The sequence below is a fragment of the Euleptes europaea genome, chromosome 5, assembly GCF_029931775.1.
Source record: "Euleptes europaea isolate rEulEur1 chromosome 5, rEulEur1.hap1, whole genome shotgun sequence".
In the NCBI taxonomy this organism is placed as follows: domain Eukaryota; kingdom Metazoa; phylum Chordata; class Lepidosauria; order Squamata; family Sphaerodactylidae; genus Euleptes; species Euleptes europaea.
The window spans coordinates 62,636,216-62,663,500 of record NC_079316.1 but is presented as its reverse complement, the minus strand read 5'-3'; the positions used below and the strand labels follow the sequence as shown (position 1 = coordinate 62,663,500).

The following is a 27,285-nucleotide window of genomic DNA, read 5'->3' as shown; positions in this document are numbered from 1 at the left end:
CTAGCTCCTTCATGGCTGCGCTTCCCAGTCTCAATCTCCTTCTGATTTCTTGGTTGCAGTCTCCCTTTTGGTTGATGGTGGAGCCAAGGAATAGAAAGTCTTGAACAATTTCAATTTCCTCATTGTCAACCTTAAAGTTGTGTAATTCTCCTCTAGTCATTATTTTTGTTTTCTTGATGTTCAGCTGTAGTCCTGCTTTGGCACTTTTTCTTTTAACTTTCAGCAGTAGTTGTTTCAAATCTTCACTATTTTCTGCCAATAATGTAGTGTCATCGGCATAGTGTCTAGCGTAGGTCACGTCTTTTTTCAAGTAGGAGTAATTCATAAAGCTTATAGGGACGTGTATCCCAGGTATTAGTCCACGTTTCACCTTTCAGGCTTCTTCAGCCTAATAAGCCTCTTTTGATCACAGGGGGTTCGTGACAGTTTCTTTCTGTCATGAACCCCAGGTGGTCAAAAGAGGCTTAAACTCTAGACCAGTTGGGCGAGGAGGCACACATAGATGCTAAATAGCATTGGGGAGAGGATCACCCCTTGCAGGACTCCACATACCAAAGGGTATAACATGATGAACATGATGAAACCTTCTCCTCAAGTGTCCCCCTTTGTCCCCGGCCTTGAAGAAATGAGGTCAGCCATTGAAAGGCTGTTCCATGCACTGCAATGCCGGCAAGGTGGTCAGTCAACAACTGACGGTCAACCACGTCAAACGCTGCTGAAAGATCCAGGAACAACAGCAGCACAGACCCACCCTGATCCAGTTGTCTGCTGTTTTCATTGTAATATACACTTTCTGTGCTTATTCACAAGAGGAAAAGAATGAGGTTGATGATTTTATGTATCTTTGATGTTAGAATGCTGTAATTTGTTTCCCTCTTACACAGAAAATGTTCTACCTGCTAGCTTTGTATGACAGATTGAGAATACTGCTGCCATCTACAGGACAGAAGTGTTGATGCCTGATAAAGGGAATACTTGTGAGATAAATGTGAGATAAAATGTAGGATGATCATCACCACTATTTCTCCAGGAGGAAAGCATTTTATTTGATTTGTATCTGTAGGCAGAACTGAAATATATTATCTACCATTCTGACAAAACTAGCAGAAAACTCACCTTGTTTTTGCCTTATTTCACAGACTTCCAGTATAAGCAGTAGAAAAGAGCAAGAGTCTAGTAGCGCTTAAAGACTAACAAAATTTCTGGCAGGGTATGAGCTTTTGTGAGTCACAGCTCACCCTGCCAGAAATTTTGCTAGTCTTTAAGGTGCTCATAGATGCTTGCTCTTTTCTACTGCTACAGACAGACTACCACGACTACCTATTGTAATCTATTTCCACTATAAGGACAGGACTACATTTACTTGTGTTTAAAAACTAAAATTGATCAGTAGGATGTAATGACACTCCTCCTTTGATGGAGAAAGTCATCTTCTGATGCATAACAACAAAAGTTCTGTTGGGTCAGACTAGTGGTTCATTCAGTCCAGCATCCTGTTTTTCTCTACCATGGCCGATCAGATACCCCATAAGGTCCCCTGTTCCTCAGCAACTGCATTCAGAGGTGCACTGCCTCTGATGCAGAAAATTTTAGAAGAAGGGAATAATTAGGATCAACACATGATCTACAGGCTACGATGTACACCATTCATTCAGGTGCTCTTCTGAATTCTTGCTGTATGAAAATCTTATATTGCTTCATAATGACCACACCTGGTGAATGATAGATTATAGTAAATGCAGGTCAATAGAATTCAGTAACTTGATCAATATCTATTCATTTATTTTCAGATTGTGCAGGCTGTGGAAGAGATATAAAAAATGGACAAGCATTACTCGCCTTGGATAGACAGTGGCATTTGGGATGCTTCAAATGTAAGGCCTGTGCAAAGGTACTAACTGGAGAATACATCAGCAAGTAAGCCGCCATAATTTAATTTTGCTTCTTAAAATGTGTATTGCTTATGCATCTTTTAAAAGTAGTGATGGCTCCAAAGATATCTTATGACAGGATCTGACTGATGTATACTAACCATGAATCCTGATCTTCATTTATGTGCGGAAAATAGCAGTCGAATGAATCCTCTTGTCCAGCAAGAGCAACTCTTCCAAGAGAAGCATAATATAATCCAGGGAGGGTAGGATGCTTGCCTTCAGCACTGTGTCCAGGCAGGGATATCTTCCAGTGCTGGGGACGTTGCTCATACAAAAAAGAGGATTGTTGGATGCTGAAGAAACTAATATGTGTCTTTTGGATTACTTTCAGAGATGGTGCACCTTACTGTGAAAAGGACTATCAGGTTCTCTTTGGCGTCAAATGTGAAGCATGTCACCAGTTCATTACTGGGAAAGTCCTAGAGGTAAGCAATGTTCATTCCTTGGTAGCTGTGATTTTTTTTTGAAGTAACAAAGAGGTAACACATGATTTGTTTCGTAGCAGGAGAAACACTGAATAACTTTGCCCCCCCTTTTCCCCCTTTTTTAAATGACATGTTTTCAGTAAGACCTTCATTACTTAGGTCAGGAATCACAGGAGTTTATAGGTATTGTTCTTCTTTTTCTTAAAAGAAATTATACTGAGGAAATGTACCCTGAGAAAAAGACTATAATTGGATTTAAAATTAAAATGTACAAGAAGGGCCTAGAAGTTTCTTTATAAATTTGTCATCATTTTAATGTGTTCTTCCACTCCTTGGTGATGATTTAATCATCTTTACAGTCTTATGCTTAGTTTTGTTGTTGTGTTGTAGTTTCTGTAAATTAGTCCTATGGAAACTGGTGGCACTGTAGAACTTAGAGATAGTCATGAAAGTGTGGCTGGTGACAAAACCCTGAAAGCCCTGAATGGTGTGGACCTGGGATACTTGAAGGAACACTGAGTTCCTTCAAGTATCCCAGGTCCACACTCTCTAGCTATCCTGGGGCCATCTTGGTGGGTCAGCGGGGCCAACGGCCTCTCCTCTGCACTCCCCAGACATCCCAGGGCAGGACTGGAGGGCTGTGACACTGGTGGGATCAGCAGCCTCTCTGCTGCTCATCCTGGCCATTTTGGGGGTTAGGTTGGAGCACTGTGACACTAGCAGAGCCAGAGGCCCCTCCTCCACATTTCCCTGGCATCCTGGGCATGGTCTGAGAAGCCACAGCAGCACATCCGAGCTTCCCAGAGGCAGCTTGGAAGGAGAAAGGAAGAGGAGGGCGCTAGGAGCAGCGGCAGGCACTGGAGACAGGCTGGGTGAGCCCTGCTAAGGCCTGAACTGGGGCAGTCAGGGGAGGGGGAGAGTCCTGGGCAGGAGTCAGGGAGGAAGCCAGGAAGAGACTGGCTATGGTGGCTTTTTCCTGGAGCAGCACAGGCCAGCGGGTGGGCCTTTTGAAGCCTTGGGCCAACTGAGGCTGCAGTGGGGAGAGGATTAATAAGAATGGCCATTGGACCAGGAGGGTTGGATGGACCAGATCCCCATCCATCTGGGTAGAGCACTAGGGGAGGCTGGGATGGATCTGCCTTCAGAAGACCCTTCATTAGGCAGGCCCCAAGGTGTCCAAGGAGGACTGGCCAGGCCACACCCAGGAAGAGGGTAAGTCAAGGGCCGGAGAGAGGACTAAAGGTGTTGTGGAACCTGCTTCTTATATGAGGCTCCTATTGGTGTTCTGGAGAAAGTGGATGCTGAAGGGTCTGCCCAGCCTGGCCTGTGACCCCCAGAAGAGTCAGACACCCACATACTCCCACACAGATCTCCTCACAAATTAAGGTCCTCTTTGGAGGCCCTGCACCATATGGCCTCACTATCTAATGTGTGGTAGGTGGCTATACAGGACAGGGTTTTCTTGGCAGCAGTTCTAAAATCGTGTAACTCCTTCTCTAGGAAGGATCCTCCTTGCTCCATCAATCCTGTTTTTGGCAGCTGGCCCAACTGGTTTTGAAGTGATTTATTGTTTTTATCTGGAGTTGATAGCTTGGAGTTACATTTGTTGATCAGCTTCTACTCTGTTGTTTTGTTTTACTCTATAGTTTTGTTTTAGCATTTTACTTCGTGACTTAAACAAGTACCGGTATGTTGGTTAGTGTTTGACTTTTGTTTGTCACTTTGGAGTTTTTAGCAGATTGTTACATGAACTGGATCCAGATGGGGGAAATTAGCCTGTTACAGGGTCTCCACCCAGATAAACAAGGGATATTTTGCCCATGTGTTCAGAGGCTTTATTCCTGCACAATATCCCCAAGAGATAAAGCAACTGAGACCAACGGATTTCGTCCTGTCATAACCTGGTGAGGGGTGAAGCCATACATAGCTTTGGTCCCCAACAAGGCCGTAAAGATCACAGGTGGCTTCTTGACCCAGTTCCTGCCAAGATCCTCTAAATGCTGCATATTTTGATAGATAAAAAATCTGTCTAAATTCTAGGGCCCATTCCCAGGTCTGAAACACCTTTTTATCAGATTTGGAATTTGTTTTGTATCTTAACTGCTTGGCATCATTTTCAGTATTGCTTGCTATTCTTTTACAAAGTATATATTTTTATTCATGTATTTAAAACATTTATTAGTCACATTTCTATTTTGCAGAACTCAAGGAGCCTTACAATGTACGTGAATGTAAATGTGAAATGAACTGATTAATATAAGTAATGATTAGGGTTGCCAACTTCCAGGTACTAGCTGGAAATCTCCTTTTATTACAACTGATCTCCAGCCGATAGAGATCAGCTCACCTGGAGAAAGTGGCTGCTTTGGCAATTGGACTCTATGGATTTGGGGGGGGGAACCTTCATGCATATGAAGTTTGAGAATTCGGAGCAGAAAACTGTGAAGCAAACCAAACACAAATTTCCCCTGCATAAATGACTTGAGAGTTTTTTCTGGAAGTAACTTTTTGAATGCTTTACAGCAGGCTATGTGCTCTAAACATTTTTAAAATCTTTATATACTCTTTAAAGCTTTGTATAGTTTTCCATACGTTTTAATGAAGAGATTTTAAATAGTATAAAACCTGTAGCATCCTGGCATAAACACACAAGGGGGCAGCACTAGTCCCTTAGAAAGAGAATCAGAATTTTTTCTAGGTTGAAATTGCAAACCTATCATACTGCATTCTCACCTTATTTATTCAATAGAATATACACTTTTCACTTTGTTGAATAACGTGACTAATGGGGGAACTCTGGCTGTTATGAGGTAAACTGTAATCTAATGGAATATAAATATTGTTTCTATATAAATGGCACTTCAGAGATGAAGATTCAGATATTTACATCCAAGAGGAAAACCAAAATAAAATTTTATATAGTCGGTTTTGGTTACATTTAGATACATTAAAATCTGCCTCTGAGACCCTTCTCCAAGTGCCACTCCTGCCATAAATATGAAGGTTAGCCACATTGGACAGGGCATCTTCCCCCATGGGGCCCAAGATTGTGGATCTCCATACAGGGCTGGCTATGTGATACTAGTAGATTGACAAGTATTTGAAGGTGTTTCCTGCATTTGACTTTTCCTGTTCATTTGGTCTTTCTGTTTTCGTTGTTGTTGTTGGATTTTGTTGGTTGTCTTTAATTGCTGAGTTGTTTTGAATTAGTTTTGTTAACCACCTAGGAAGCTTATATGAATATATAGATAAATAGTGTCATGTGGCAGAATTTTCTTGTATTCCTTCCCATTCATAGTGCCCCTTCCAAGTCCTGGGATTACTGGACCGATGTGTAGAAATGGATGTATGGGTCAGGGGGGCTGGAGTGAGAAGAGACAAGGGAGTGGAATCACTTCTCTCCTAAAAGTATAGCTCCACTATAGCTCCACTATACATACCCTTGTCCTCCCCCCACCAACCTGCCAGCTTTTCCTCTATGACTACAACCCCAGGAATGACCTTTATGGGGGTCGGAAGGGGCTACAGGAATATAGAGGAAAGTGAGAAAATTCTGTTTGGCTTCCATGCATCAATGGCTGAGTACAAGCCATATTATATTTCCACTACATAGTCTGGCCACTTTTATATGTAGAATAGGATACTTTAAACACAGATTGAAAATGCTTGCTGGTCTCTTAATAATGAAAATATTTGAAGAGTTGGTTGCCACATAAACAGGTTTTAGATCTATTACATGGGTGCCATTTAGGCAAGAAAGATCAGGTGTGAAGTGGGCTATGGAAACCATGTTATCGTGGAGATCTCTAAGGTTGGAGATATGTTATTTGGACAGTGATGCTATATGACACTTGCCAAGGACAAAGTGCACCGTAGTTTATCACCCTTCACAAAAAAAGGAAGACAAGTCATTGGCTAGAAACAGTGCATCAGATATTTTGTTTTTGCCTTCGCATCTTGGCTTACGTGAAATACAACAACTAGTTGAGCCTTTATGTACCCTCATTAAAAAGTGATAAATATCTAGCCAGGAACAAATCTGGGGCATGCACAAGAAGATGTGCAATTTATCATATGGTAATTCTACATGGAGCTATTGCCATGGTAACAGAGGATAACAGTTTTGCTAGCAGAGAGGACCCAAACCTGCCAAACCCTTTTTCTGTCACCTCACTTTTTTTTGAAGGCAGGACCCTTTTAAAATGTCAAGAGTAATTAGCAAGGCTTGTGGCCATCCAAAAAGCATTTGAGTTACTTTTGTCTATCCAAACTAATTTGTCTGGGGACCTTTTAACCTTCCTGAGCATTCCAGTAAAGCATCTGGGTGCACTTGAATTTCTGTCTATGTACTGGGTGTGGGTCAGCAGAACAAGAACTGGTGCAAACAGAACGGTCGTTTCAACAGGGACTGTGGATTCCTCGCTCATTATAAAACCTAATGTAAAACATTAAGTGTATAACTTTGAGTAGAAGATCCCACCCAAACATTTCCTTTTAAAATCAAAGCAGCTGCTCATGTGTATTTGCTCTTGTTCAGTCCACTTCAGCATTTGATGAAGTGGACTTCAGTTGGCAGAAGCTTAGACTTGTAAATTAAAATAAGTTCACCCTTAAGGTGCTACAAAGACCTGTTTTCTTTTTAAATAGACAATTACAGACCAACGCACCTCTGAACTTAGTAGCCTTTCTTAAATAGGCTCATGGAAGGCTTTTACCTCGTGTCCATGGGTACAGGGAATACATATTACGTGGTTTACATAGTTTCAGGTCTGACCACCATTCCCACTAGAGTTTGACTAATTAGAACTGGATTTATTGAAACAAAGTCAAATCCCAATATAACTGTGACAGCCAAGACAAAAATTACAATTAACCCAACCCAATTACTAACCCAGTTAAATTGCTGATTTAGCAGTGGAGCTGAGTTGAATGTCAGTGAAATGTACATCGGTCAAATGCAGTTTGGTTTTTTTTTGTTTTGTTTTTTTAAATAGCTGAAATTAGCAAACAAAGCCCTTTCTGATTTAGGTAGCTTCACAAGTCTAGTTTTCAAGCTATTCTGATGCAAAACACAAGAATACATTGCTTAGTAAATTGTGTTATATGACACGATCACATAATGTTATGCCTCTGTTTGCCAGGAAACTAATCAAGAGAACTGAATCAAGGACAGTTTTTTCGAGGAGGCTGATTATGAATTTGAGGCTTTTGTGTGTGAATTGTAATATTTACTTGGCGACTTGAAACATACTGATTAAAGACTAAATTGGCCTTTGGGATACACTTAAAAGCACTGGTGCTCAGTTACGCTTGGTTCTACAAGGTATAATTTTATCATGGTCACGGAAAATCTCCAAGGTGCTGATTTCAGCACTTCGCTGTGAAGGAGACATGCTCTGAACAGCTCTGTCACAGTTATTACTCCTAAGATTAAAACAAATGGTACTGCCCTCACCTGGACCCATGTTCCCACCCACCCCCCTTTTTCCCCACTCAGTGGACTAGACCACTGATTGCTCTCTTGAACTGAACAGCCTGAAGAGTCTTTCTCAGCCTGCACTGGGCGATGTCAAAAGAGCAGAAGGTATAGTTGTGATTTGGAGTTGAGATTAGACGGTGTCGGGTGGATTAAGAAACCGGCTGCTGTAATTGGCTCAGTGAGAGTGTGGTGTGGGGGCTTTTTAGCGTCAGCAAGACATTTCTCGCAGGGCTTTGAATCTGAAGGAAGTGGAATGTGCTGTGCGCTGGACTGAAAAGTTCTGCAAAGCAGACTCAAGAAGCCTGAACAGAAGGTAAATGCCTCCTTGTGAAATATAGGTATGGAAATTACCCCTCTACCTGTGATATGAGAGTGTGTTAATGATCCCAAAGGAGAATACTGTTTAAGAGGAAAACTGATTTGGGGGTAGCTAATCCAGCTCCATACCTGCACATAGCAAATTAACTGTGGGAACAGAATATGCTTATTTGTAGTCCCCCGGCTTCTTTTTTTGTGTTGTTAGATATATTATGCTGAATGTGTGCGTGTGTGTTTATGTATAATTTTCTTATTAAACAGTTACACATATATTATGTCTTTGGATATATTTTGTATTGAAAAATGCTTCCTATATTAGTTCACATCCAAGACTAAATATTTTTAAAATCAGAGTGATATGAAGAAGCGAAAATTTTATCTATGAATCATGCATAGGCTCACAGTTAAACAGCTCCGAGGAACCAACTAAGCATGTTTTTTTTTTAATCATCTCTCTTTTATAGATATGTATGTTGCTGTCATTACCCAGAAATACCAACTGTCATGGGGGGAAATGGCCCAGTCTGCACTTGTGCTTCTAATAGCTATTTGAATCAGCAGGAGAAGGTTGTCAGGATAGGGAGATGAACATTTATTGTCTGCTAATTGCTGGAGTTCAAATCGCTGTTAAAAGCACAGCTAAAGTGGCCATTTCAATCCCTGCCAGCCCTATTCAGGAAATATCTGTAAAATGACATTTCGTCATAGCTACTTTCTGGTCAGTGGCTCAGATTGCTTATAGGACACCACCTTCTTAGGGCTCATTTACATATTCATTGACTTAATTATTAATTATCATTAATTAGTACACTTAATTATTATCTTCATAGAAACCTCTTGGGCTTCTATATTGTGTTGTATGTGATATTTGTGGTAAGCTTGTCTTGTTCAAACTTATTACAGCCTATGAGGATCAAGCTGTATGTCTGCAGAGATGTTTTGAGCTGTGGAAAGGCATCAAGTTAGGGGTTGTAAAAAGGAGTGTATGAAACTGGCAATGTACCAGAAGAAGTTAGCTGATCACAGCTGCTTTGTGGTCAGGGGTTTGAAGGTCACATTCTCAAATGGGAAAAAAGATTGAGAAAATGTATAGGCCAGACAAGGGATAGTAAAACACTCTCCCCTCAAGTTACCGTAACAGGAATAAACAGTTTGGATTGTACTGTCAGATATTTGATTACCATCCGGAATGTATTGGCCAGATTTCCTGTTGCAATGGCTTGAGATTTACCTGTTAAGTTTCAACCACCAGGTGTTTCTAGCATATGGCTTTTATTCATACCCAAAGTGAATTTATTGCAGTATTTTGGAGGCTGAAGGCAAAGAGAGGCTCTCGGGTGCTCTCTGACCAAATGCACCATTCCTCTTACAGAAAAATGATACTAACAATGTTTCACTGAGTGTTTCACAATGTTACACTGAAAGAATAGAAAGGACAGCTGAAAGGGCAGCTAGATTCAGTTCCAGAATTCAGAAGCTGCCGCCACCAGTGGGTTCCAGAGAGGTCCCCATTCTTCTCTCATTTGCTGTTACCTTCCACCTCCATCCCTGCATTCTTTCCCTGATTACTCTTAAGTCAAAGAAATAATTTATTTTCCTTCTCCATTTTACTGTGTTTCCAGTGAAATGTCAGGAGGAGAGCCAAGATCAGGTGAGCATGATGGTTTGGCAGGAAAACAGTTCTGTAGTGTCCTCTGCCCCTAACTGTTTAAGAACCTGCTGCTGAGGGCCATTTGGGACCATCCCAGTTTAGTCATGCTTTTTATATCAGCCTTCACAATGTTTTTTCCTCTAATTAACCTTGCTTCTCTTTGTCTTTTTTGGGAGCACTAAACGAAACATGCCTGTTCATTGAAAGAGGAAATGAATCCCTTTCATCTTTAATATTCTAAATACTATCATAGTAAATTTATATAATTTCCTGCCTACACAGGTGTCTCAGATGACAGTAATCATACAGACGTGTGGTGCGTGCTTCTACAAACATAAAACTGGCACTTCTCCAAATTACCGAGTAACTAGTAAATATCTTATGACGTATAATGATCATTTGCTGTCAACAGTCAAAGATCTAAAAGGGTGCAAAATCATGGAGCAGAAATTGGTTTTGGCCCCTGCCCCAAAGACAGAAGTATTTTACTACTAAGTGCACACGTATGTGCACAGCATGCATATACCAGCAGATTTACCTGTGTAACCCAGAACATGATGGACATTAACACAGGTAATTGATTGAGATTATTCAAGCAATCCAACATAACTCTGAGATCCCTCAACCCCAGGATCTGATGCTATTTAATTTATTTATAAATTGAGTGGGATCAGGGCAGCTTATAAAAAGCTTCAGAAGGTTCTCACAAGCTGTTTGACTGGACTGTTTTATCTCATTTGACAGATGAGATTCAAAGTCTATAACAATTGTGCAACATGCCCTATTTTCACATATGTATACTGAACTGTCTGTTAACAAGAAGGAAGGAGACCGTGAAATCATAGCTGGAAAAAACACTGATGATGGTAGCCTCAGTGTGCTACAACCATGAACAAAATGAGCTCAGTGGGCTCCTACGATCACTGTGTCTTATAATTAATTTAACAGAGTTGCCAAAGATAAAAGGAAAAACAACTAAAATGATTGTGGAGATAGAGCATATTTCTCCCAAAGATGGATTAGTTGAATCTCTTAAACCTAGTAAGAAGCTATTTGAAGCCACCCTTCCCTGGCCCCATTTACAGATTTACAGATAGAATTGAGAGACAGTATCACAAAAAACTAAAACTTAAGACTATGCAGTGTAATTGTTGGCAGCAAGTGAGCTAGATTCGAATCCATTCGCACTTTAGAGACCAACAGGATTTTCGGGGTATAGGCTTTTGAGAGTGAAAGCTCCTTTTGTCAAATACAAGTAGGAATGGAGATCCCCAAGTCCTTATATCCCAGTCAGAAGGTGGGAGGGGTCTCGCAAAGAAGGAGATCAGGATGGAAAAGGTCCAAGGCAAAATGGAATCAGCTTGATTGGGGGAGGGGAGCAATGCTTAGCGGCAGAAAATTAGCATCAGTAGTGAGATAAGAATTCAGCCCTGGTGGGATCAATTGTTCTGAAATTGTGAATGAACTCAAGTTCCGTAATCTTCCCCTTGAAGCTTCTCTGTTTGAGGACTGTCACTCTTCGGTCAGCAGTGGAATGTCCTGGAAGATTAAAATGTTCTCCTTTTGTTTTTTAAGTGTTGTGATTTTGAATGTGTCTGAAATTATCTATACCATCTTACTGGCCTCCCCCCCCTTCTCCCCCTTGAGTGGGAACAACACAAGCAAAGGGTTGACACCTGTACGGTCCTTACAGTTTTAAACCTGGTGCACCATCATGTTAGGTTTTAGAATTTTATTGTTGGTTTATCATGGATATTTATATTGGTTGTTGTATTTTAAAATGATGTTACCTGCCCTGAGCCAGCTTGCTGGGGAGGGCGGGTTAAGTCTAATAAGTAAATAAATAAATAATCATAAAGATGTTTATAGAATTTCTATATCAGTTTTGAAACATTTGCAGTGGCTTTCAGTTTGTTTTTGGGCTTAGTTAAAAAGTGCTCATTTTAACCTCTCAAGTGCCACATGCCATATTTATTTATTTCATGTATTTATTTATTTACATTCTCCTCAATGGGGACCCAAACTATGAACTTCCCCAATGCTTAAGATCTACCAATGAGGCCATGGTTTGTATTCCATCTTATTTGGAGGTAAGAGTGATGGCCTTGACAATCAGGAACTTTTTTGTTTCAACCCAACGTATGTTTCAGCTCCCCTCACTGGCAGTCTTTAAGCAGAGGCTGACAAACACTTGTCAGAGATGCTCTAGGCTGATCCTGCTTTGAGCAGGGGGTTGGACTAGATGGCCTGTATGGCCCCTTCCAACTCTGTGATTCCAACACACAGGGAGCAAGCGTAAGCAGGTCTGCTCAAAAGTCAGTCCCATTTTGGCTTTCTCCCAGGAAAGTTTGCAAGTACAGCATGCCAAACTGCCAATTTAAGGGCAAAAGAAAATTAATTGAAATGAACGCCACAAAAAGTTCATTTAAAAACAGTGCAGATGTATGGAAGTTTAAAGAAATAAACTAATAATAGGTAGAGAATCCAGTATCATGATCAGCTACTGGTGCAGGTACACACATTGAGGTCTCCCAGCCTCTGCAAGCAATGCCAGAGCACAGTTCTTATGCTATCTTATCTAGGCATGGTGGCTTACTGGTGTGGCTGCTTATTGGAGAGCAGCTGTTCATTAAATTTGATTTTGCACCTTTGTTCTTCATTAAACTGGATGAAGGAGAGCAGAGACATTCTGGATTGGGCTGCAGAAACACAAATGGTGGCCCAAGTGAGAAAATTTGTTTTTTCCTGGTGTGAGGGGTAAAGATTTGAGAATAGATTTTTGGGAAGAAAAAGCAGAGGGGGGAATTAGTTTGACACACATGCAGAAGCATAAGGAGATGGAGGATGCCTTAGTAATTTTGCATAATTTTCTTCCTTCCTTTGTAAGTACTTGGGGGAATGGTTAGGGTTGCCAAACTCCAGGTAGTAGCTAGAGATCTCCCACTATTATTACAACTGATCTCCAGCTGATAGAGATCAGTTCCCCTTGAGAAAATGGCTGCTTTGGCAATTGGGCTCTATGGCATTGAAGCCCCTCCCCTCCCCAAACCCCCACCCTCCTCAGGCTCCACACCAAAAACCTCCCGCTGGTGGAGAAGGGGGACCTGGCAACCCTAGGAATGGTGCCTCTTGCTCACTCCTTTTGCTGTGGCAGATTATGATAAAGTTGATAGTAGGATACAGAGAATAGTGCACAGTCAGGTCCCATACAGAACAGCCAAGTAGTTCAGTACATGATAGTAGGAAAGCCCACTGAGCATTCATAGAAATAACTTGATCATGGCTATTATGGCCAATATCTTAGAAATGTTTAAGGGCCGTGTTACTTCTGACACTCAGTTGTGTATAGTTTGTCTCTGAGTGTTTGCACCTGTGGAAGACACAAACATAAAACAGGAAATCTACCCAAGGTAGAAGAGGTTCTTACCTGTTTACCCTTCAGCCATTTTTCTGATAAAATTATGTCCCCTCCCCCATAGCTATTTTTTTGCTCTACAAGGGGGAAATCTCTGGATATTTATCTCTTTTCTCTGGCAGGAGAAAAAACACCTGGGGTAGTTTTGTTAGCAGTTCTTGAAATGCAAGGTTTTAGGTTTTGAGAAATGTAGCATAGAAATGCAATATGATATTTTCTGGTCTATGGCTGCATCTACTATGACTGCTAATCTACTTTAGCCTGCATCCTCTGTACCTTCCTACTGCATTGTTTATTGGATGTCTTACACTGTCTGAATTGTTTTTATATTTTGTAATCTTCCGTGAGTCTCAGAGAAAAACATCATCTATAGATGTTTTGTAAAAGAAAAAAATGTCATTGAATTTACATGTAACTGAGCAGCACATGTACTTTAGTTCAAAGTCCAGAATATTTTACCTGCTAGATCCAGATAATACTCTGGGTTTTCCCATTGCATTATTCCTTTAGTTTGTTTTTAAAATTTGGTTCTTGACAAGAACCCATCAGTCAGATACAGAATTCTGCATAGTTGTTGTCTGGTGGAACCTAGGATCTCTGTGATTGCTATGAAGCCTGTGAGGTTAACACCTTATTCTGCTTTTAGGGGAACATTTCAGATATATGAAATGCATTACACATTTGTACGTCATCATTGTTTGAAGTGGCCACCTCAGAATAACACTAGTGCTTGCTTTAAATCAGTTACTGTTGGATCTCATAATTGAGGCAAGTACTATTGCTTGAAGCCCTGGAAGTTCTTCCCCTCTTAAAAGTGATTACAGATCAACAGAATCACATGTGCCCCCAAAGAGTAAAATTTATGGATATCCTTGGGGAAGAATACATATAACCATTGTTGTGTGTAACTTGAATTCTGGAGGTATCTCTGCAAGGATCATTCAATCAATGAGGGAAAGCTAGTTACCTTCCCATTTGTATTTCCAGTGTTATTTGTTGAAGGCAAGTTCCACTGAGATAATTGAAACCTGCTGCCAAATGAATGAGCTTTGGATTGAAATGTTGGATGGGCTATACCACGTACTAGTGTAGACAGTGGAGTTATACTGTTATAGTTGGTAAGTGGATTAATCCTGTTGTGAAATTTACTTGACTTGTAATTCTTATACACAAAACAGCATGGTCCTTTGGGTTGAGTTAAATGCAAATCATCTGATGTAGCCAATATGGTAAACTACCAAGAGCCAAGAATCTGATTTTCATGTCTGACTGAATGAACATTTAAGAATATACCCATTGTATGTTTAGCACTACTTCAAATACATTTTATAGTATCTACTGTTATTAATGACTCCAATAAAAGGTGTTGCTCAATATGAGTTACTAATATCTGTCACATGTCTTATGGAAAATACCATAAGATTGGTAGAAGAGATGCCCCTGTACAACCACAGTGGGACTTCTGTTTCTCCTTTCAATATTATGGCGTTCCCTGTCAGGATCATATAGCAGACATGCTGGAAACTCATTAGTCACATAAAATGTTACATAGTCCTGAGATTACAGAGTAAGTTGCATAACAGCAAGGCAGCCCATTTCGTAACTGTATGAAATAAAACCATTTGAAATAAATTAAAACCAGATGGAAAATGTAAACTTATAAACAGTATGTTTATAGTTGTATTATGCAAATCTATATTGTGAATGACCTGATGGGATCTGTGCTGGCAGCAACATACCAAGAAAGGGATCTTGGGGTGGTAGTGGTAGCTCAATGAAGATGTCAACCCAGTGTGTGGCTGCTGTGAAAAGGCAAATTCCATGTGGGACATAATTAGGCAAGGAATAGAGAATGAAACTGCTGCTATCAAACTGCCCTTGTACAAATCTATGGTGAGGCCATATTTGGAATACTGTGTACAGTTCTGATCACCACCTCTAAACAAGGATATTGCAGAGCTTATGAAGGTGCAGAAAAGACCAACCAAAATGATCAGGGGGCTAGAGCAACTGCCCTATGAGGAGCAGTTAAAACACTTAGGTCATTTTTTCACGGAGGTTTGCTGCGGTTTCACTGTTGTTTTGCCGCGCTGCTAATTTTTGATTTTTCGTGGCTGTTCCGGATTTGACCACAAAATTCGCAGCATCCCCGCAGCATCTCAAACCCGTGTTGGTGCGATCTTTGCGTTTGCCCCGCCCTTTCTGTTGCAAATTTCCATGAAAAACTCCCTGGAGTCGGATCTATTCTCCCCTCTCATGCAGGCAAATTTCTCCTCCCTCCCTGTGACTTGCCACGCATGCGAACTGTGATTGGACAAGGCGGGTTTTGTGCTCCTACAAGTATTTCAGACCGCCATTCCACCTCTGCAGAAGTCTTCTGGCCAGAGATCTGTGCATTTCCTCTTCATAGGAGTGCAGGGCAGCGCATAGCTTCAGATCGTGCTCTTTGTTCTTCGGAGATATGGGGACAGCCCGGAGGAGGGAAAGAGGAAATAGTGTTGGAGGGGAAAGTAAAAATAACCCTGTAAGTCCTTGTGGATTAGGGCTGCCAACTTCCAGGTGGCGACTGGAGGTCTTTCAAAATTACAACTGGATTTCAGACTACAGAGATCAGTTTCCATGGAGACTATGGCTGCTTTTGATGGTGGTCTCTGTCTCACTGAGGTACCTCCCTTCCCCAAACCCTGGGAGCTCCACCTCCATTTCTCCAGGAATTTCCCAACCTGGAGATGGCAGGTTGCCTGTTGCAGGTTCCCCACTGCACATCTGGGGCATAGTTTTTCTGGACAGAGGCTGCAAGGGTAATGGAAAGAGGGGAAGCTGAAGTCAGGGCAGAAACAGATAGGTTGGTGCTCTCTCAATAAACATCTTCATAATTAAGAAATAAAAACAGTGTAGCTCTTCTCATATGTTAGATTTTTTCACTATATTACCCAAGTCGTGTAATTTATGCAGACTTAAACTTGATGTGATAGACATGAAAAGAAAGGTGGCATGTTCCTCAAATTAAAAAAAAGGAGGACAGACTTTGGAAAGCTCTCCTTGTAATCTGCTCTCAGTAACAGGTGGTGGTTGCAAACTTTTATCCTTTAGGCATTATCCTCAACATCTTTTTTCAATTAATGATTGATCTCAGTGGATGGGAAGTTATTAGAAGATGATATGCATTTAGCAAAACAGAATGTTTCTTATACAGTGCTGGTGGGGTAAGGGATGGGGCGTCACATCATTATAAAGTAAGAATTCCAAAGTCAGAAGATGCAATATGTGAAGAACGCATCAGAATTTCACGTGGGGGGAAATTGCCTGCAGCTTTTGGACTAACATGAAATAAAGCCGTGTTGTAAATATAAGGCCACTCTGCGATGTAAGGTGTTCCATTAAAGTTCCAAGGGTCATAAAATAAAAGAAAGCATTAAAAGGCAGTTCTTAATAGGGTCTTGTTCTTGAGAGAGCATTTAAAGTTGGGTCAACATAAACAGCAGTGAGGGACGGTCAAGTATTTTATTAGACCCACTTGTCCTAGAGCAAAGAGCCATTGTTGTGCAGAGGCAAACCGTGAAAAACACAGCATTATCCTACATAGCTTTATTGTATAATAATTCCTTGCCAAATGATTAGAGAGAGTTACTGGGATAGAAGGGCTGAACCCAGCTGCTAAATTGTAATACTGCAAAAATGCATCTTTTTGCCAAGAGAAAATGTCTGGTCGTAATTAGCCTGCCTTTTGCCAGATCCATTGGCAGTGAAGAAATCCTGGCGGATGATAATGTGCATTTCTACCTCCCAATGGCTTTTTTTTGTTGATGAAAGAATGCCAAGAATGAGGTCAGAAGTACTAAGAAATCTTATACTTTTATACTTGCACAGAAGGAAAACATCCATCGTATCAAAATGCAGTTCCAAGTGATCTTGGGGAAAGGAAAGGCAGGGAAAATTCTGAAGTAAGGTTATGTACCTCATTATGCCTTTCCATTTTTTACTTATACTTCTTCCCCATGCTGGATAGCAGACTTTCAATGGGTGCAACCTTAACATTGAAATTTGTATTTTTTGTGCCAGTAGGAATTTACTTAGGCTTATGTACTGCTGTGGTTATTTACTTGCCTTTATACTTACACCCTCAAAATGTTGTACTCAAAAGTTCCTTCAGCTACCTACAAATAAAAAAAAATCAATACAGTTTTTAAAATGCCCAACTTACAAAACATGGAATAAAGAGCACCATGCTACAAACAGGATATAGAATATAATTAGGGTTGCCAGTTCCGAGTTGGGAAATACCTGGCGATTTTGGGGACGGAGCCTGAGGAGGGCAGGGCTTGGGGAGGGGACTTAAATGAGATATAATGCCACAGAGTCCACCTTCTAAAGTAGCTATTTTCTCCAGGGGAACTGATTTCTGTCACCTGGAGATCAGTTGTAAGTAGATTTCCAGCTACCACCTAGAGGTTGGCAACCCTAAATATAATATTGTGTTTAAGAAGCCCAAAAGCCTTCCTGAAAGGAGATTTTTACTTAATCTATGAAAGATTGTGAGGGAACCAAGAAGTTCTAAAGAGAGATTACTTTAAACAGGATTAGGTACCCTTGCTTGTATTTCCATAAAGTAGGAGACCGTAAATGATGCCTCCCCTGATTATCTTTCTATAAGTGCAAGAACATTGGGAAAGAGGCACTTCTTCAGGCTGAAACTGTACCCAACATATATAGCAGAGGAGGTCCCCAATTTTTTTGAGCCAGCAGGCATCTTTAGAATTTTGACACAGGGTGATGGGTGCTGCAACCACCAAATCGCTGCCAAAGGAGGCAGACCTAACCACAAAACATTTGGGAGTGTGGTTGTGCATAACTCTAATAGTAACTCTTCAGTGTTTCTGGCAGAAGCTCAGCTTAACTGGATGCCTTATAAAATGAACATATTTTTTACCAATAGTTTCTTGCATAGACACAGCTTAGCTTCAGTCACACTGTGCAATTTTTTTTAAAAAAAATCTGCACAGCCTGTCAGATCTCCAGTGGCCAGATCTCCCTGGGACACTGCCCCCCACACAACCCTCCTGTTGGTTGCCAGGCATTGCCTGGCAACTCTATATACCGGTAAATCAATTATTAGCCGGCTGAAGGATGCTATATCATTTACGTCAAGGGCTTTGGATATTCATGATACGCTGCAACTATGTTAACTGCTGGGTTTTACATCACATATTATACTGAGTCTTGGGAAAGAATATTTGAAGAAAAAGGGCATTTTGTGCTGGTGCCTGACTGCACGTTCATGTTTGTTTAATGCACTTTCCTGTGAATTATACTGCATAGCAGACAAAATTCTGCTATTTTTACAATAGCAACTTTCTGAGCAGGCTAGTAATGACAGGTGGCTTGAATTCAGGACTTCAAACTGGCCTTCAAGGCCTGTTTCTGACAAGCTTTAAGCTAAGCTGGATCCCTGAATGTATGACTCTCTGAAGACTTTGCAAAAGGATATTATTATTCCTTTCAAATGAGAGATGTGAGACAGAATGAGGCCGAATGTATTTCCGTGTGCTCTCAGAAACTCTGGTCTGAAGTTAGAGGCCTATTAAATAAGGACAGGTTTTTTGCAGGAAGAAAGACAATGATTCAGTGGAATTAAACTCTAGGACTAGAAGAAAGCAGATATCTTGACTTCTAGTATGTCATTTTTCTTTGCACTTAATTTCCATTTACTTCATGCAGCTTCATTCTGTTAAATTCTGCAGTTCAGAGTTACGTAAGTTGGCAAGTACAGTCATTAGTTCTGTTTTGCCTAAAATTTTTACTTGTCTAAAGAGAGGCAAAGCCACAAGAATGTTGTCATTTAAACCATTAACAGATGCTGCCTAATTCTTGCTAATGCTACCCTTGCCTACGAGAGACCTAGAACAGAAAAAAGTATCTTCATTCACCAAGGGTATTTGTGTAGCAAAATACAGTTAAGAATCTAGCCCCTTCAGACATTCTAATTGTGGAGATGGGAAATTCATGTGGAGGGAAGATGTTTGCAGTGGTTCTTGATTGGGCAGATAGTAATATGTGCACACATGTGTACACATGTAGACCATTAATTACATTCCAATGAATGTGCATGTCAGGGTGGAGCTTTCTTCTGCAATCCTGTTTCTCTTCTATGTATATCCATTATCCCTACTTAAGACATCTGTGGTCCAGAAAAAATCTTGCAAATCTTCAAATGAGTTACTGGGTATCAGAGTTTCATTACCTCTCATAAAACTTGGTTCTTTGTTCAAGGTGGATGTTTTTGGCAAACGTAAACTATAAAACTAGAAGGAGTGTATATATTCCTTTGATAGGGAGTAATAAGAACTGGTATAGTAATCATTCTTGTAGTAATCATTCTTGTAGTAATCACTCTTGTAGTTAAGTGGTATTGGTATTTCTTCTGCTGTCCTTTTGTATCCAGTGTATAAGATACACATTCTTTTTTCTTGCTGCAATTTGATTTATAGTTGTTCACCACTGAGGCGATCGCATGGCTATTCTGTGTGGGATCACGAATGGAAAATATTCTGCAAAGCATGCTAAAAGTCACTTGATAATTGCAGGCAGGAAGTAAATCTGTACATGTAGTATTACTGAAGTTTATTTAGAGCAAACGTACCTTTGAAAATTCCTGTTATAGTCACAGAACTTCTCAGAAATTGTGGTCATCTTCCCCTCCCAGATTTTAACAATGTTCTTAAATTGATATATTTATTTCAGTTGCTCCTCTGAAGTGAATGTGCTGGGAGCAGGAGGAGCAATGGAGCCTGGAGTAAGGCCTGATACTGAGAGTTTAATTACACATTCACTTATGAAAGTCCATGTGTTTTCCTGAGCACATCATTTTCCTTCAAGATGTTCAGATGTATTCATGTCCAAAGACGTATAGTAATACAATGATATCAGGCCAGAAGAAAACTGTTTCTCATTGGAGAAACCAGCACTTGAAAATAAAAAAGTGGTACCTGGGTGGGTCCTAGAGAATAATCAAGCAGGGGTTCAGGAGTAGAACCAGAGAACAGAACCCGGCAGGTTTCGCCATGCCATGTGTTTATGGGGGAGTAGGGGTGGAGCTGGGCTGAGGGCAGTGGAAAGCTACCTCTTCAGCTACGACTTATACATTTGAGGAGGCCAAAAAGGGACTTGACCAGTTCTTTTCTGACAGCTGACCCCCAAACACAAAACCTGCCCAAAGGATTTATCTGTTGGTTGATTGGCAAGTCTCTCAGTGCATCCTATCAGAAATTTTAGGAATGGACCCCTCTCCAATGCACACACCTGAGTGCAGTGTGGGAGTTGAAATATTTAGAAAAGTACACAAAATATGCAGTCTTTGACCACATAGAGGCATGTACAAGTCCGCCCTGGTTGAAGTGGTAAGCCATATTCCTGTTTTTTATAGCTGTAATTATACCCTTCAAGGAGGTGTTGACTTTAAAGACAAGTGTGTTTTTGTGTAAAGGTAGTAAAACAAAAGAAAAGCTAACAAACATTAAAGCTTCTATTAATGAGCAAAGGAAATGGAAGTCATATTTATATATGTGGTAAATTGATGGAGATGAAATGCCGGGAAGAGTCTGGGCAGGATGACAGTTAGCTTGCCCTAATTCTGATAGTGGGTTGATTTGACTCTCTCTTCATGGTGCTGGTCTTTTGTATCGAGTGTACAAGATAACACATTATTTTTTCTTGCTCCCATTTGATTTATAGTTGTTCACTACTGTGGTGATCACATGGCTATTCTGTGTGGAATCATGAATGGAAAATATTCTGCAAAGCATGCTAAAAGTCACTTGATAATTACCATGTTTTAATAAGCTCCTAAACCAGTGAGATGCGTCTCTTGGGTTGTCAATAGTTAATAAGGTGCCTACTTATGGCTTCTTGTTAGGAAAGATTGTTTATCTGTATTTTCTCCTACCCCACCTTCATATTGGCTAGATATGCTCCGCTTAGTTTATTCTGAATATCATTGGAGAGAGAGAGAGGGAGAGAGAGAGAAGGCCACTTGAGTGGCATGGGGGTTTAGATAAAGTGATGGGATTCAGGAGCACTCAGGAGGCTAATCTGGTGAACTGGATTTGTTTCCCCACTGCTACACACGAAGCCAGCTGGGTGACCTTGGGCTAGTCACGCTCTCTCAGCCTCACCTACCTCACAGGGTGTCTGTTGTCAAGAGGGGAAGGGAAGGTGATTGTAAGCCGGTTTGATTCTGCCTTAAGTGGCAGAGAAAGTCAGCATATAAAACCCAACTCCTCCTCCTCCTCCTCTTCTTCACCACTAGACTGCTTGATCAAACTTCACTCAGCTCATTCATTCAATGAGTGAATTTATAAATTTAAATTAAACTTCTGATTTGAGTAGCCAACAGGAGATAAGTGCATCTTAACTGTAGTGCAAAAACAACAAGGAGTATTAATTTGTTGTCGAAGGCTTTCAAGGTCAGAGTTCATTGGTTCTTGTAGGTTATCCGGGCTGTGTGACCGTGGTCTTGGTATTTTCTTTCCTGACGTTTCGCCAGCAGCTGTGGCAGGCATCTTTAGAGGAGTAACACTGAAGGACAGTGTCTCTCAGTGTCAAGTGTGTAGGAAGAGTAATATATAGTCAGAAAGGGGTTGGGTTTGAGCTGAATCACTGCAAAAAGTAACAAAGGTAATGTGCTAACCATTGTCCTGTGAGTATCAAGATAATGTGCTAATGAGGGTGTGGTATGTTAATATGGAACCATTGTATCCTGAAATGATCTGTTAATGTGTGAAATCCAAAGCTAAACTGCATGGCTATTGTTGACTGTAGTTTTTGTTAGTCTGGAGGTTTTCTGACTATATATTACTCTTCCTACACACTTGACACTGAGAGACACTGTCCTTCAGTGTTACTCCTCTGAAGATGCCTGCCACAGCTGCTGGAGAAATGTCAGGAAAGAAAATACCAAGACCACGGTTACACAGCCCGGATAACCTACAAGTATTAATTTGACTTAACTTAGAGACAGAAACAAGCAGGTGGGCCCTCTAAACCTAAACTAAGAAACAGCAGAGAAAAATACAAGCTTATAAATCTGCATTAAAGAGGGAAGCAGTATGAATATTGACTCATATCGTGCCGCTGACTGCATCAAACCGTAAACTGATCTGCCGGGATGGCAACTGGCTATACAAAAGATGTGTGCTATAATGACCTTAGCCCAAGAAGCTTGGGATTCATATCAGGACCTTTAGTTTCCTGAACTCAGGAAATTGCAGTGTATATTATTCATTTGCTTATTAGCTTGTTATGTTTTATCCCATTTATTTTCCTTGGAACACAAGGCAGTATATGTAGGTTTCCCAGGTGAACTTCTTTCTAGACCCAGACCTGTTTATTTTCAGCAAGGTTGTGGGATCATATGTTTTCAGATGATGCTGTGCCCATACAGGGTGGTGATAGTGAAGGTCAAGCTAGTTCTTCTCTCATTCTGTTTTTCTGCAGGCAGGTGATAAGCATTACCATCCGACCTGTGCACGATGCAGCAGATGCAGCCAGATGTTCACAGAAGGAGAAGAAATGTACCTGCAAGGTAACAATATAGCATCTGTTGTTAAGCTTAACAGCTGTTGGAATTCTTGGAAGAGCAACATAGATTAGTTTGAAATAAATAAGATTTGCTTTAAAAAGGATCTACCTTTTCACCAATTTAAAAATCACAAATTTAATATCGACTCATTATTTATTACCTGTAGATGCAATTGATAAAGGAAGAAAGAAGAGGGGAATAAAACCCAACCTAAAAACAGAAGCTGAGTTGGAAAGAAAATATATATCTGTGTATAAATACTGAAAATATAATTTATTAGAAGCGCTAAAGGTTAAAATTATTTAAAAGCATTAAAATAGCACAATGGCATTTCCTGAAGTTGATAACTGTAACCACATACCAAATGTGTTTCGGCCTATAGTGCCTTCATCAGTGATTAATTAAAACCCTTGTTAAGACTGCACTCCTTTACAGAAATAAATTAATAAATACATATACAAACAGTTCAAACCCAACCAGGCATGTGCATAGGTTGTCTGAAAAGATAGAGTAATAATGGGTTAGTTTCTATCTATTTAAGAGCATATTATATAAGTCTTGAAAGAGATGTTTGAAAAATATTTACAAAATCTATTCCCAATTACTCAAACATCTGGTCAGATAGGTTCTAGTTGCAATACTGTAAAACATAATTATACAGATTGGAATCCTCAGTTCATTATTAATCTAAAACAGTCAATAAAATCACATCAAATGACAGAGCAATTTAAACATTCCCAATCTCAACTGTTTAAAAAAAGCAGCCCTCTTAAGCACAGAAGCACAATTTGTTCATTAGTTTCCATTAAAAACACCATTTTACAGAGTTTGTGAAAGGAAGTTGTGACAGTCTCCTCCAATTTGGGGGGGAATTGCTTGTTTTATTGTAAATGTTTTCAATCCTCTTCCTCAGAGGCATTCTAAGGTAGCATGTTTAAGGCTTTATTTTGATGGCTGTTGAATCTTGGGTTCACTACTGTGTGGTAAATTTATTTCAGGTCACAGACTCTTGAGGCAGGATTATAAAAGAGCAGCAGTTGTGATTTATTTTTATTTTCAAATGGGTTAAAATGTATAAATAGTCACAGGCACAGTGAATAGGTTACAGAACAATGTGACATTAAAGCTTTCACTGAGGTCAATATTTTCTTCTTAAATGATTTACGGTGTCAGAAAGCTTTGTGTGTGTGTGTAAAGTGCCGTCAAGTCGCAGCCGACTTATGGCGACCCCTTTTGGGGTTTTCATAGCAAGAGACTAACAGAGGTGGTTTGCCAGTGCCTTCCTCTGCACAGCAGCCCTGGTATTCCTTGGTGGTCTCCCATCCAAATACTAACCAGGGCTGACCCTGCTTAGCTTCTGAGATCTGACGAGATCAGGCTAGCCTGGGCCATCCAGGTCAGGGCTCAGAAAGCTTTATATACAACTTAATTATCTTTTCATTCAGAAGCTGTTCATGGCCTTCACCTTGCCTCTGTCAAACTCTCACAGTCTGGACAAGCAGATTAAAAACAAACATTAGATCCATTTGTACCCAGGAGTTCTAATCCACCCAATCTGCTCCACCCTTGAGACAGACTCTTTTGATTAATCATCTGCTGTCTTCAAGAGTCGGACCCAGCTGGAATTTGCATGCTCCCTCCAAGAATCAGACCTCCAACTCTAATCCTTCTGTCCCTTCCAAGAGTCAGACCTCCATTGTCAGCTGCCTGACCTTTCTTCAACATACTGTCAGCTCTCTGAAAACTGATTGGATGTAGCTGAAGCCTTCATATCTGCTCAGGCCTTCGCATAGACAGCCTCTTACCTGTCACAGAGGATGCTGCCCATACCTGTGCTGGAAGTCTGTCCCAAAGTCCCACTGCTACCTGCAAAAAGCCTTGGGATGCCTCCACCCACAGACCTTACCCTTCTATAGGGATGGCAAGGAAGGGTTAGCAAAATAATTGCATGTCTTCCTATCTGCACTTTTCAAAGCATATGACACAGGGCTGCAAATACTCAGAATAAGCAAACATTGCTAGTGAATATTCATCAGATTTTGAAAAGTTCTTGTAGACTGCTACTGCATCTATGCTTTTTCAAAATTAGCCTTAATTTCTCTTCAGACGTAAATATACGTAAGTCCTGATTCTCATTGAACAGCTGTTGCCTGTTCCCATTGAGCATGTTGATTTTCTTCATGTGGCTGTTCAGTAAATGATCTATTAAAAATACCTCCTGCTTTTATGAGGGAAATTAAATGCTAATACAACCTATCCTTGATATCCTTTGCCAGGATAGGATTTGTTTTTTTTGGAAGGTGGACTCTATGGCATTATACCCTGCTGAGATCTCTCCCCTCCCTAACCCCACCTTCCTTAGGCTCCACCCCCAAAATCTCCAACCCAGAGCTGGCAACCCTATAACACACATGGTGTGGTGCTAGCATTTGAGACAAGGACAGTTAACTTTGATGCACACTGGGTCATTCACTTACCCTCAACCTTACCTGCCTCAAGGGTTTTGTTGTGACAATAAAATTGGGACAGAAGAATTACATATGCCTTCCTAAGGTCCTTGGGGGAAAGGAAAGATAAAAATAAAATAAAAAAATACATCTGTTAAACTCTCTTTGTGAAATGGAACCTGATTCAGAGAACCTGTTCAGGGAAGTGGGAAATATATTATAAAATGATTAAATTTTATTCCATTTCTTTTGAGGATTAAGTTAAGCAAAACAGTGTGTTTATTTCACATGTCCGCCCTACTAACGTATAGGGTGCAGGATGTAGGGGTGGGCTTTTATTTCAAAAAGAGCTTGTGGGAAAAGATACTGGACACTCCGGTCTCCTACACCTTACCAGTACCTCAGCCCATTCCTCCAGAAACTATTTCATTATCACAGCTGGGAACAGAGAAAAGTGCCTAGAACCCCCAATTGCGAGAAGGTGAGGCTTGGAAAGGCTGCCTTGTGTTCCCTTCTCTGTTTAAAAGTAACAGGGACTCCTTTTTATCCCACCTTTGTTTGGCAGTAAATTAAGAATAGTGTGTCCTGAAATGGCTTGACTTGCTTTGACATCTTGTTGTTGTTTTTCCTGTTAGGCTCCACAGTTTGGCACCCTGACTGTAAACAGTCCGCTAAGGGAGAAGAAAAGTTGCGGGTAAGATAAGCAAGTACAGAAGGGATTTGCTTGCCTGTCGTAGCACTCTTAGCTTCTACACTTGTGGTAGCACTTTCTTGCCTCGGGACAGCACGTACTTTGTTCCAACATGGATTGCTTACTGAGTACTATGGCGTACACATTTGAGCGTGTCCCTCATGTCCCATTCCCCATGCCCAAGCAAGTGTCTTGACCTGTGCCCAAAGAATTTCCCGCTTCTGGTTGCTGTAGTAGCACCTACAAATGATTCTGAAAAGGATTTGAGCGGCATTCTAACAATGTTATAGTTATTGTCAAGACTGTCTAAAGTATGAGAATTAGGAGATAAATTCTCTGCCACAGTAAATGGATTAGCCATTCTTACAGGTCTGCTGTTCAATTGTGGGTGTGAGGACTTCTGTCATTTGGATTCCTTTGATTTGATTGGATTTTTTGTTTTGTGTAATAATGTGGCACATGCTTTGCCGTCCGTAAAAGAAAAACCCCTTCTTCCCTCAGTAAGCACCTATCCACTTAGGAGATCACTATGCTTTTGGTGATGTAGGCACCAGGATTTTGTTTTTGCTGAGGAGGGCTAACATGACTCCTCCTTAGGAATTATTTGTGAAAAATGGATGCCACCGTGATGAAAGTCTACACAGGAATGGTGAACCTAAAAGCTCCCAATTAGGAGGGTAGATAGACCAAAAAAAAACCTATTTCCCATAAATTTATAAGTTTCCAAAGGGTGCCACAAAGCATCTAGTAAATCATATTGACTGACTTTTGCAAGAAATCATTAGGACTTCAGAATACTTAGTGCCTTGGGCTGCATCCAAAACTGTTTGTGTGAGCTGAGGCTGAGCTACAAGGTTATAAGCTTGATACTTTTTCAAGGTTTTTTTTTTAATTCACATCTCAACTGAACATCCAGAAGAGCTGAATAGCCACTGTGTACTGGCACTGCCAAACTGTTTCACTGTTATTAATATGAAGCAATGTTATTACTACTGATGGGTCAAGAGCTTTTAATTGTGCTGTAGCAACCACAACAACCCCACTGTGATTTCAAGCATCTTTCATCTAATTCAGAGTGACCTTTCAAAATCCCATCTAGTTTACTCCCAGTTCCCCAGGAAACTGCACATGTTCCATCCAAATATCTCTTCCTTTACTTTCTTACACATGCAAGTGCTTGCTCTTTAGCTGAAGCTAGTTCAGGGTGCCAAGACATTCAGGCCCAAACTGTAAGGAATGCTTAATGGGACTTGCTGGTCATAGAAGGTGCTTAATATTGTGCAGAGGTCAGGACTACATTAATACTTTTCTTTCCCCTGAAAACTAAAACATACTCAACTAAGTCTGG

General features: G+C 40.6%; 1 protein-coding gene across 11 annotated transcripts in view; it reads left to right on the top strand.

The window, feature by feature from the left end:
• Positions 1-27,285, top strand: part of ABLIM1 (actin binding LIM protein 1) — a 194,750-nt gene that overhangs the window by 90,524 nt on the left and 76,941 nt on the right. For 10 of the 11 annotated variants that reach the window (XM_056849485.1, XM_056849481.1, XM_056849483.1 and 7 more), the window contains exons 5-8: positions 1,791-1,917; positions 2,266-2,359; positions 22,715-22,802; positions 25,882-25,940. In XM_056849485.1, coding sequence (XP_056705463.1) covers positions 1,791-1,917; positions 2,266-2,359; positions 22,715-22,802; positions 25,882-25,940 — 368 coding nt within the window. Of the gene's footprint in view, positions 1-1,790; positions 1,918-2,265; positions 2,360-22,714; positions 22,803-25,881; positions 25,941-26,599; positions 26,615-27,285 lie in introns of all 11 variants that reach the window. The other variant, XM_056849486.1, reaches the window with a different exon arrangement.